This window comes from Typopeltis vanoorti, chromosome 18 (assembly GCF_054136105.1).
Source record: "Typopeltis vanoorti isolate ZY-2024b chromosome 18, IOZ_Tvanoo_1.0, whole genome shotgun sequence".
NCBI classification, from domain to species: Eukaryota; Metazoa; Arthropoda; class Arachnida; order Uropygi; family Thelyphonidae; genus Typopeltis; species Typopeltis vanoorti.
In genome coordinates this window covers 54,540,045-54,553,052 of record NC_143566.1, presented here as the reverse complement: position 1 = coordinate 54,553,052, position 13,008 = coordinate 54,540,045, and the positions used below count along the sequence as shown (strand labels likewise).

General features: G+C 36.8%; 1 protein-coding gene across 1 annotated transcript in view; it reads left to right on the top strand.

Moving 5' to 3' along the window:
* LOC150096673 (twitchin-like) overlaps positions 1-13,008 on the top strand; it is a 2,440,784-nt gene that overhangs the window by 687,086 nt on the left and 1,740,690 nt on the right. The window contains exon 32 of the mRNA XM_090408679.1: positions 2,174-2,318. Within this exon, the coding sequence (XP_090264805.1) occupies positions 2,174-2,318 (145 nt within the window). The remainder of the gene's footprint in view (positions 1-2,173; positions 2,319-13,008) is intronic.

Here is a 13,008-nt window from a genome sequence, read left to right as displayed (position 1 = left end):
AACACTCCGTAATCTAGCTGCTATACCACACCTCTCTCTCTCTCTCTCTCTCTCTCTCTCTCTCTCTTCGGTCTGACCACTCCCATTTTCCTGACCCTGACTTTGATTGCCATTCATATCTGTCTCATTCTCATCTTTATGTATTTCATCACCTCTTTACCTTGTGCTGCCATAACCACATCTTCAACTTCATGTCCATCTTCATCCTGCCATAAAACCCATTTAGCTGTGCTATTCTGCTTCACAAGTATCTTTTGATTATTAGCTGTATGAACTTCTTGATTCTGTGCCTTCTCAGCAAAAAATGGCCTTTCCAACTGCGCAACACCAAATCCATTCAAATACAATTCATCAATTTTAAACCATTCTAAATTTCCTTCAAATTCACTCCACATTCACAAACTGAACCACCTTTGCCTGACAGAACTCATCCATCTTGCTATTCATGATCTCTGCTCTCCATCTCAACTCACTATTGTTGTGTCAACATGCTAGCAACTTTTCCAACAACACTATTATCCTTTACCTTCCACAACAACTTCGTGAAGTCTCTATAAACATTCCTTTTTTCACCAACTAAGTCATTTGTACCCATGACTACTACTAATTCTGATGCTTGCTCTTTCCTTCTTTGCAATGTATCAGTTATATGTTTCATTATTCTGCCAGGAAATCATGTTTTGTGTACTTTTATTAGTCAGCACACCTCCAATGATCAAGTCCCCATATAATGCTATACGATTATCCTTTGACTCTTTATTCATAATACTAACTTCCTCTGTCTCATTCACATCATCCAATCTTTTGTTTAGTTGTTTAATCTCATCTTCCAGATGCTTCATTTCACTTTTCATGAACTCTTGCATAAGCTCATCTACTACAATCATGACTCTAGCTTCCATTTCTAAATGTTCTAACCTTTCACTACACTTTTCACATAATTAATGCTTTCACTCTTTTTTGTGCACTCTAACATTTCACAAATCTTTCAAATTTTTCAGTGCATACATGAGTCAATTTCGCCACACATCTACTTGGTAAAATACATGGTAGAAATTGATCTTCATGCCTTAGTTTTTTGTGCCACTGATATGTGCTTCTTTACAGATGCCATTTTCAGAAGTTAGAAGCAGCAGGAACAAACAAGTAGCAAAAACACAAGTAAACAAACAAATTTATAACAACAAACACTACTTGAAGGATGCATATATCTAGCATGAAAAAAAATGTTGCACAATTACACTGTGTGCTGGAGGTTTAAGTTTTTTATCTTCAAAGTGCATCTTTGTAGAAATTTGTTAGACCTACTGGCGTATGGGCTGTTGTCATTTTCAAGGTTGTGGAGAAAGAGAGACCTCTAGTGGCAGAACTGAAAATATACTTGGTGGTAAAATATAATATAAATAAACAATAAAGTTTTTTTTTTAAAAAAACACCTTTATCCTGCGCATGGTATTAATGGCCTTTAGGTTTACAACTTTTAGTGGGTGACAGTCACATAAAATAAAATAAAAATAAAATTGGTAAATTAGAGATCTAAGGGCAGTGAGTTAAAGTTTAGAATCAATGATTACATTGCTTAGTTAATTAAGTCATCATATCAGATTACTGCAATGTTGATGAGAACACTTAGAGCACTTGGAATAAGCAAGTTATTCTCTCACTTTTACATGACCTTGATATAATCACATCTAAACAACTGTGCTCTGGTATAGTCACTTAGGTTTTATGAATATGAAACAATCAAAAAATTTCACTAGTATGTCAGGAAGATGATATCTTTTCATCTATGAAGTTCTATATGTGAAGACAGTCTGAAGGAATGTGGTCTTCCTTGTAAAACAAGAGAACAGGAAATATGAAAGTGGATGAGAGGAGATATGGGAGATCATACTGTATACATACAAGGATAGAAGAAAAATTTTGCAGCTTATGGCATGTGGGTGGAGAACTTGGGAATCATCCCTAGAATCTGAGTATGGCAGGGAAGTATGCTATGTCATGAGAGTATGGAATAAGCTTTCATTGGACAGTGAACACATCATCATCAGTGAATGTTTTCAAGGACAGATATAAGTATATAGGCATTATATAATAATAATAATAATTTAATCCATTAATAAGAAATGCATTGAGTCAAATGATTATATATTTTTGACTATTATTCCTTTAGGAATTTCCTGCTGGAACTATACAGGGTCGTGTTGATGGTTTAAAAGAAGGTGTTCCATATGAATTTCGTGTGAGAGCTGTAAATAAAGCAGGTCCTGGTGAACCAAGTGATCCTACCAAACCTATAATTGCTAAAGCTCGGTTTGGTGAGTTGATTTTTCTTCACTTTAGAAACCATTTAAGGGAAACAATAAAATAAGAGCCTGTCTTCCTTGATAATATTAATAAATACATACAAAGCAATGTTTCATATCTCTGTATGTTTTTATGTTTTTCTGTTTATTTTTTTAGACACTAGACCAAAGCTATCAGTTTCAGTGTTGCTCTCTTTCTAGCTCATTTAAACCTCTGAGATTCATTGCTGCAAGTGCATCTTCCTTCACATATTTGTCTGGATCTTTTCCAGTTGAATTCAGAATTCCCATCTCAGCCAAATCTTTTAAGTCATTTCAGATGTTATCTTTTCATTATTTCCGTGTTCTTCTTGATCTGCTCTTACATCAGATAACATCTTAAATTGCCCTTTACCCATTCTTTTCATATGTCTAAGCCATCACTGTCTGTAAGCTTTAATTTCATTATATACTAGCAAACGTTTTTTCAAATGGTTATAAATTAAATTAAAGATGCCAAGATATTATATTCTTTGTTTATCCTTTATCCTGGTGTAGAGCCTCTGCAGCTCAGTTAGTATAGATGAAACCCTTTGGTTTGAAAGACCTGAGTTTAAATAACGTCCATGACGTGAGGAACCTTTATCTGGTCTCTTTCGAATAAAGGTGAGTTAGCCAGTCTCATATGGAGGTGGAGAGTTTTTTTTGCCCTATTTTGAGGAATGAACACACACACACACACACACACACACACACACACACACACACACACACACACACACACACACACACACACATAATACGTTTCTTCTCCCTACCCAATGTCAGACTCTGTGACAAGCTAGTTGGGATCACTTAAAGTTGCATATTGTAGAATAGCAGATCCTGCACCAAGCTGGATATAATGAGAGGAAGAAGATACTTTATCCAGGTGTAAGAACAAAGTTGCACGTGCAGTATCTTTGCTACTAAGCTACTTATGTATAGAAGCTAATGACTTCACATTAATTGCCTTGGCATCCCATGATGCAAAGCACACATCCTTTTGGGTGTATATAATGCCAGGCATTATGAGAAGGACCACTACCCAAATCAATTTTGATCTTTATTGAGGTCACATCATTGGGAGCTAGACCCAGAAGTTATACTGAGGTTGAAGTTATGCAGAAGTAATATATTTCCCATATGAATGTGTGCTTTGCCTTATGAGATACCGAAGAAATTAATGTGAAGTCGTTAGCTTCTGTATACAAGTAGCTTAGTAGTGAAATATTCAAACTTTGTTTGCTTGCATTTAGATAAAGGATAAACCAAGAATATATCTTATTGGCATTTTTAATTTAATTTATTACCAAGTGAAAAAACTTTCCACAACTAGCTCTGCTCCACAGTATTTTAATAAATCAGGTGTGACACCTTTTCACTATTTGTATGTGAGAAATATATGATTTCTTCATTACTTTAACCTTGGTATCTCCTCTGGATCTTACTCTCACTGATGTGGTTTTATGTGGATGTGAAAAATTCGCTGAAGTGATTTCCATGGAGGTGTTGCCACTGAAGTGGGTGCCTTTCCCTGAGATATGAGCAGCCCTACTGTCACTGAGTATTTGAATGATCTGAGGAATTGCACAATTTGGAGAGGTATCCTTGCACTTGAGCATACATTCTGCTCAGTGACAGAGCAGAATGTATATTTTGCCAGTAACTGAGTAGTTGGGTGATCTGAGGGATTGCATGAGTTTTTGGAGAGGTATACCTTTACTTAAACATACCTCAATAAAGGTCAAAACTGGTTGGGCAGTAGGCCTTCCTATAATGCTTAGCATTATATATGCCCAAAAGGATCTGTGCTTTGCTGTTCATTATGGGATACTAGGCAATTAAAGATGAGATGCCATGGAACTCAGATGTTAATAATAATAATAATGTGATGTTATTAGCCACTGTTTAGCCTCTATAGCTCAGTTGGTATAGACAAAACCCTTTGGTTGGAAAGACTTGGGTTCGATTCCCATCCATGATGTGAGGAATGGTCTCTTTCAACTAAAGGTAAGTTGAAAGAGACCATTTACTTTCACCACATCATTTACTTGTCTTCCAAAATTCTCTCATACAGACTTAAAATAGAAATATACCAAGTTAGCCGGTCTCATATGGAGATAGAGAATTTTTTTCAACCTGGAAACTCAGTTTTTTCACACCTCAGAACAGGCAAACCAGCCCATGAACACACATGGATCTACAGTTATAAAATACATACTTAATTCTGCACTAGGAGGACTCAACTACTCCTAAGGGAGGGTGGAGGAACGGGGAGGAAACCTTATACAAATAAATAAATAAAGTCACTATATACAAGTAACTTAGTCGTGAAGATACTTCATATGCAAACTTTGTTTGCTTACGCTTGGATAAAGGAAAAACTAAGAATATAATTTCTGGCATCTTTAATTTAATTACATAGCAGTGAGATCCTGTATACCATAGATTCTATGTAATGCAGATGACAAAGGTCTTGATTATGTCTTCTTCTTCTACTTCTCTCTTGTTGTGTTATGCCTTACATCTTCAAATATATTTTTCATTGTGGTCTCTCTTTTTTTGTATATTTCTATTTTAAGTCTGTATGAGAGAATTTTGGAAAACAAGTAAATAATGTAGTGAATAACTAGTCCTCTGTTTTATTCTTCTATTTTGCCTTGTTTTTCTGCACTATGTTTATTATAGGTAATCATTAATGTTCTTATATATAGCATATAATATAAGTATTAACATTACCTCCAAGCTTCCATGGAGTCTGAAGAATATTATTATTATTATTATCATTAAGAGAGACCTCCAGGGAGTCAGAGACTCATCAAGAGAGGCCACATACAACACACACCACCTATCATACTTATTCTTGAATTCATTCACACAGCTTGCACTCACAACATCCAAAGATAATCCATTCCAACCATGCACCATCTTGTGAGAGAAAAATCTATCCCTTACATCCTTCTTGGGGCCTTCATTCTCAGCTTCCAAAGATGCCCTCTTGTCCTTTCCCCACCCTCCATAAATTGAAATCCTGTATGACCCTTTCAGAAGTTTGTAAGTCTCAATCATATCACTCCTCTTTCTCCTGTTTGCTAGTGTCTGCAGTCTACAAATTCTCAATCTGTCTTCATAATCAGTATTCCACAATCCTTATATCATTTTTAACACTCTCCTTTGTACTCTCTGCAATATATCAGAATCACAATGGAAACAAGGAGACCAGACCTGCTCACAATAGTGAAAGTAAGGTCTTATCAAGGCCTTGTAAAGAGGCAAAATATCTTTATATGTGAATGTTCTTTCAGCATTACAATTATCTTTTAAGTTGTATTTGCAATCTTTGTCACATGGCCCCTAAACTTCAACTTCCTATCTATTAACACTCCAAGATCCCTAGCCTCATCAGTTTCTTCTAGCCTAATCCTACCAATATAATATGACATTGGATATCTAATCATGCCAAAGTGAATGACTTTACATTTATTGACATAGAACTGACATCCATTTTCCCATGCCCACAATTCCAGCCTATTCAAATCATTCTGCAAAGACTGCATATCAGCAGCATTCCTGATTACCCTACCTATCTTTGCATCATCATCAAATAACTGTATGTCGCTTGTCAAATCCTTCCCAATATCATAAATGTACAGATTGAATAACAGTGGACCAAGCACTGATCCTTGTGGTACACCATTTGTTATCTTAAACCTTACAGATAGATCCCATATACCACTTTTTGATATCTGTCAGTCAGCCATCCTCTTATCCATTCTAATATTGCATAACCCAAACCCATTTTCTTCGATTTATTCACCTGTCTGTCATGCTGTATTCTGTCAAAAGTCTTAGCAAAATCCAAAAGTATCATGGTGTATCCATTACCCTTTTCTAATTCAATGGTAACATTGTTATAGAATGTGAGCAAGTTGCTAAAACATGACCTTCCCTTAGTAAACCCATGTTGCTCATTTGCAAAGTAGAGATTCACTGTCAATCCATTTCTGAATGCGGGCCCTAACCAATTTATCCAAAATCTTCACCACCACACCTGAGATACTAATTGGTCGATAGTTGGATACATCGGTGTTTGCACCACCCTTGTGCAATGGAATTGCCCTACATTCCTTCCATTCCTGCGGAATCTTCCCTGTTCTGAGACTCATATTAAACATCCTGGTCAAAGGAATGGCCAGTTCAGCTGAACACTCTTTTAGCACACGTGCTGATATTCCATCAGTCCCTATTGCTGAATTCTTATTCAGTTTGTGCAACAGCTCTAATACCTTGGCCTCACACACCTGCAATTCTTCATCTAAAAAGGTAACAGTGAGCTCAATGTTGCGTTCACCAGGTTGATAGCTTTTAACAAAATGGGCGCTCATTAACTGACCAACCTCTTCTGCATCTGTAACCCTCATGCCATCTGGATTTAGAAGAGTTATTCTTTCATATTCATTCTTTCTTTTACTTGCAGCATATCGATAGAATTCTTGTGGGTTGTCTTTAGTATGCAGTGCCAGTTTCTTTTCATAATCAGATATTTAAATATCTTTTGTAACTTACACATGTAACAAAAAATATACAGAATTTTATTCAAACACTTCAATATATTTCATCCCACATTACTTGGACATCTTCATCAGGGAGACCGACCAGTAACAACATTCAAAACATAAATCACAATAATCAGTCATAAATCATGTGCGTACTAGCTTGTGTCTTGGTCACAGCTGAAATATATGATTACACTATTATAATTCAAAGTAAAATTGTAAATATTCGTGTAGATAAAAAATAATTTAAAATATTATTAATTAAAAAAAAATATCAACCATTAATAGTGATGACTTCCCAAAACTTAGATATTGGCATATAGTCTGATTGGTTGAGAGTCAAATAATTTCATAACATTTCACATGTTTCATGGAAAAGTCGATCACATTTGAAATTGCTGGAATGAAGAGTTCTTGTCTGGTTCCAAAGAACTCTGTGTGAATAGTATGAACAAAGCCTGGTGTGAATAGTACGAGAAGTTAGGCCAGACTTTTAGATTCCAAAAATGTAATATAGTCTGCACGTTCTTTGATTCTAATCAAGGCAGAATGACTAGTTTGTCAAAAATAGCAAACATGACAAGTATGAGCAAGGTACTTGATAGATACCTGGTAAGGAAAGAGGTTGTAATGTATTCTTTGTAGAAGGTAGGAAGGAGTTTTCGAGATGGTTTGAAGAAAGCATATAGATTGAATTTACAAAGAATCCACGTTGTTTGTTCTGAAGGTAGGAAAAGCAATGGTCAGTCCTGTGTAACCAGCCTTAGCTGATTATTTTATGGAGCATTTAGAAAAATAACTCTTTGATACTACCTGGGTGGTTGCCAGCAGTGCGAGAACCTCTGTGAGAAAAGGGTATATGTGGAACTATGGGGGGGGGTGATTATGAAGAGCTCAGGAGACAGCTTGTGGTGTAGGTGTAGCATGGAATGAGGAGTTAGCCGGAAAAGAGATCAATGCAGCTTGGGAGATTTTCAAAAACTGTCTAGTAGATGCAATGTCTAAATGTATATCAAGGGTGAGAAGGTTAAATAAGGTAGGTGTGCGATGGATAAATAAAGAGATTAAGCATTCAATACAGAGAAAAAGGGCATTATGTAGGCAGCATAAGAGAAGTGGAAAAAAACAATTCCATAAGGCAGGTGACATGGTTGGTAAGGGTAGCTAAAGTGAGATATGAACAGCAGTTAGCTAAAGAAGCCGAAAAAAATCTTAAGGAGTTCTTTCGATATGTAACCAGCAAAAGAAAGAATGATTATGGAAGGATGACATTGATAGGAGAAAATGGTATAAAAACAGCTGTTGCAGAATGTGTGGTGGAGATACTGAGCAATTCCTAAAGGTCTTTCAATCTTGTGAATGTGACTTGGTGGTGAGATTGAGAGCAGTTAATGATGGGGAGGAGAGACTGACTATAAGCGAGCAAGAGATGTATGTGGAGTTGTGCAAACTAGATGTTAATAAGGCTCTGAGAGTTGGTAATATATCACCACGTATTCTGAAGGAATGTGCCAGGGAGATGACACCTGCCTTGACATATTGTTTTAATATGAGTCTTGCACTCGGTCAAGTTCCTAAGGAGTGGAAGGAAGGCACGATTGTGCCACTTCATAAAGGAGGTGATCGAACTCAAGCATCAAACTATAGGCCTATCTCTGTCTCAGGTGTTGTGGTTAAGTTGTTGGAGAAGTTTGTGAGAACTAGGATACAGGGTTGGGTTGAAAACAATGGTATTATCTTTGATGGACAGCATGGATTTGTTAAAGGGAGGTCATGTTTTAGTAATCTACTTATGTATTACAATAAAGTGACTGCTTCCTTGGACAGAGGAAAAGGATACACAATATTATACTTGGATTTCGCAAAGGCTTTTGATAGATTACCTCATGATAAATTGACAGTCAAACTAGAGCTGATGGGGTTGGATATTAGATTAGTGCATTGGATTGGAGACTGGCTATCTGATAGGTATCAACAAGTTGTGTATGGGGGGAGCAATATCCAGGAAAAGTAAGGTCACTAGTGGAGTGCCTCAAGGGTCTGTTTTAGGGCCATTACCGTTTAACTTGTATATTAATGATATTGGCGAAGATTTCAATGGAGATATTCAGTTGTTTGCAGATGATGCAAAGTTTGGATGAACCATGAAGAGTAGAGAAGATGTTGTGGCCTTACAAGAAGACTTGAATAAATTGAGTGATTGGGCACGGAAATGGGAATGCGAGTTCAATATTGCAAAATGTAAGGTTTTAAAATTTGGAAAACAAAGATGGGATGCATAATTTATGCTTGGTGAGGATAGATTGTTGGAGGTGGAGGAAAAAAAGAGATCTTTGGGTGATAGTGGATAAGGATCTGAAATTTAGGGGCCACATAGCCAAAATTGTGAAGACAACACAATAGTCCATGTGTGGCTTTGATTAGGCCACACATGGACTATTGTGCCCAGATTTGGTCACCTGGTTTTCAGAAGGATGAAGAGATGTTGGAAAGGGTCCAACCTGAGTCTAGTGGAGAGAAGGAAGAGGGGCGATATGATAGAGACCTACAAGTTGGTAAGGGGTTGTTATAGGCTCATTGGTGGAGAAGTTCTACGGAGAATAGTGGGAGATCAGGGGAGAACCAGAGGTCATCCCTGGAAACTGTATAAGGAGGGTGTAAGTATGGGGGTGAGGGGCAGGTTTTTTTCGTGCAGAGTTGTGAGTGATTGGAATGTCTTGACTGAGAGTGTGGTGTCTGCAAAGAGTTTGAATGTGTTTAAGACATGGTATGATGAGATGTGTGTGAGATAAAAGGACCTCCTAGATGAGTCTTTGACTCGATGGGGTCTTGTTTAATAATAATAATAACACAAAGGCTTCTGGGAATGATGCAGAGGACACTGACTTGTAGAAGTAGGGAGATTCTTGTTCCATTGTATAAGGCTTTGGTTAGGCCATACATGGACTATTGTGCCCAGATTTGGTCACCTGGTTTTCAGAAGGATGAAGAGATGTTGGAAAGGGTTCAAAGGCAACTGACTATGGTAGTTTCTAACCTCTGGAATGTCGAGTATGAGGAAATATTGAGAAGATGTAATTTGCAGAGCCTGGTGGACAGGAGGAAGAGGGGAGATATTATAGGATCAATGCTGGAGATGTTCTACAGAAAATAGTGGGAGACAGGAGGAGAGCCAGAGGTCATCCCTGGAAACTGTATAAAGAGGGTGTGAATAGGGCAGTGAGAAGCAGGTTTTTTTTATGCAGAGTTGTAAATGATTGGAATGCCTTGCCTAAGAGTGTGGTGTCTGCAAGGAGTTTAAGTGTGTTTAAGACACGGTATGATGAGCTGTGTGTGTGATAAAAGGGCCTCCCAGATAAGTTTTTGACTCCACGAAGTCTTGGGATAATAATAATATATTTCCTCAGTGTGATATATGGGTATGGTTTATTTGTTGATGATATATTTGTAGTATGGTCCCACTTTGAGCCAGAATTACTTTAATTCCTAGAGAAAATAACTTTCTTGTACTCCTGTATCAAGTCCACTATCAAAGATTAATCCAATAACCAACTAATTCAAAATCCACAAGTCACATTGAATTTTCGGTTTATCAAGCCAACCTTTACGTCCAGATACATTCACTCATCGTTACACCATCATTCATCACAACGATGGATATCACGAAGGGTCTTGATGATATCCATCTTTGTACATCTTGTACGTCTTGTACATAGAGCTCATATGATTTGCTCTTCTGATTCTGTTTTGTGAGATGAACTGAATAAAATTAAAAGCAATCTGATGTGTAGTGAATACAACAGAACTACCATTCAAAAAAATATTGATGATTATCCTCCTTCTGCCAGATTACAATCCTGATGTGAAAATAATCCTGATATTGATGATTATCCTCCTTCTGCCAGATTACAATCCTGATGTGAAAATAATTTCAATATCCTTCCTTAAAGAAACCTCAGAAGATATATCATGGATCCTTCATAAATTCAATCTGTGTTCTTCTTTCATAAATTCAATCTGTATTCTTCCTTCAAACTATATCAAAAACTGTCTTCCTTCCTGCCATCTACAAAGGATTCATTATCACTTCTTTCCTTACTAGTTGTCTCTCAAATACCTTGTCACGTCATCTTTGTTATTTTGGATTTCTGCCTTGGTTAGAATTGAAGAACATGAAGACTATATTACATTTTGTTTTAAAATAGTTTAATAAAAAAAAAGTAGTTTAAGGCTATTTCTTTTGAATATTGCAATGTTGCAGCACTCACCATCCACTTTGGCAATGCATTCCACTTATTCACCACCTGCCAAACAAAAAAATCCTCCTTTCCACTTCCGTACATGACCTTTGTACAGTTTCCAGGTTACCTCTCAATCTCTCATCACTTATTATGCTATGCAATAATTCTCCTAGATCTGTTTCACAGGCTGTTCTCACCAACTCATAAATCTCAGTCACATCATCCTTCCCCTTCTATATTTCAAGCTCAGTTCCCAGTTGCATCCCCTCAATCTCTCCTCACACTCAGTATGGAACACTCAGTGTGAGGAGAGTTTGCTTAGAAACTACGTTAGAAACATCCATGCTAAGTATGTCTTAGAATAACTAAATAATCTAAGACATACTTAGTTATTTCACTCTCCAATGTTTCCTTATCTCCAATATAGCCAGGCAATCAGATCTGTTCACAGAAATCCAAACGAGGACTAATTAGTGTCTTATACAGTGGAACTGCACTTCCTTATCTGTATATGTCACTATTCTTCGTATTATAGAGATATTTTCTGGGTAAGGTAACCTTTACAATTTTTACAATGGTCTCTGACCTTCAGTTCCCTATCCCTCGCCTCATCCACCTCCTGAAGCAAAGTCCCCCCCCCAAAAAAAAAAAACCAAAGTGTGTAACTTTACACTTAGCAACATTGATTAAGCATATCTACTCTAATTTTTCAGCTAGAAGCACTATCTATTCAAATTCTCTGGCATCAAAACTTTGCAATTCCTCATCCACAGCATCACTAGCGAACAACTGAATATGTCCTCTGACATCCTGAACTATATCATTGATTCATAAGTTCAACAACAGTGGTCCCAGAACAGAACCCTATGGTACATCACTCATCACTTTCCTTTATTCAGGACTCTACTTCCCCATACACAACTTACTAGCTCCTATCAGTCAATCATTGATGTAACCATGCTCATGACTATTCAAATGACTATCCATCTCCATCCTCAGTTTCAACATAGATAGTTTATCATGCAGTACTCAATCAAATACTTTAGAAAAAATCCAACTTAATCACTGTGTAAGCATCTGCTCTGTCCAATACACTGGTTATCTTATTATAAAATGTAACTAAGTTACTAACCATAAGCATGACCTTCCCTTAACAGTCCTATTTTGCTGTCATATATATATATATATATATATATATATATATATATATATATATATATATGACTATTACTATTAACTCAGAGATTGGATATGTTCATTTTAATATAAACTGACTAAAAATCCGAGAATTATAACAAATTGAGATTTATTTGAAAACGCAACATGTTTCTTCGGGATTGACTTCATCAGGAGTTAAGAACATATAAAGCTCTTAAAAGACACTGAAAGCTATACAATTATAAAGCTATAATATTCGACTGTAAATTACAGTTATTATGAACTTGGGCTATAGTCTGTGTTAAAGTTCTATTGTTGTACACTTGTGCGTGTGTGGAACCACGCGATCTCCAGTATCTGATAGTAGAGCTGAAAGAGTCATGCAAATTATAGCTGAGATTATTGTTCATATGAAGAGGGTCCAAGGTGATTTCTTTTGACTCGACAATGCGACGTTCTACCTCATCATAGCAAATGTGTAGGTTTGGAGTTGTTGTCCAATTTACTTCATGTTGGCGGCTTTCGTTGTTCGTGTTTATTGAAAACAGGACATGGCCTGATAGGGCAGTAGCTCTGGTTCTCTTGTAAGCAATGTCTCTCTGGTGTTCGTTGAGACGTAGGAGGATAGATTTCTCCTTTTGACCATAGTAAGGTTTTCCGCACTCACATGTGACTTTGTATACACCTGGGAATTGTAGAAGGTTGTGAGATTGTTTGTAGTTGCTG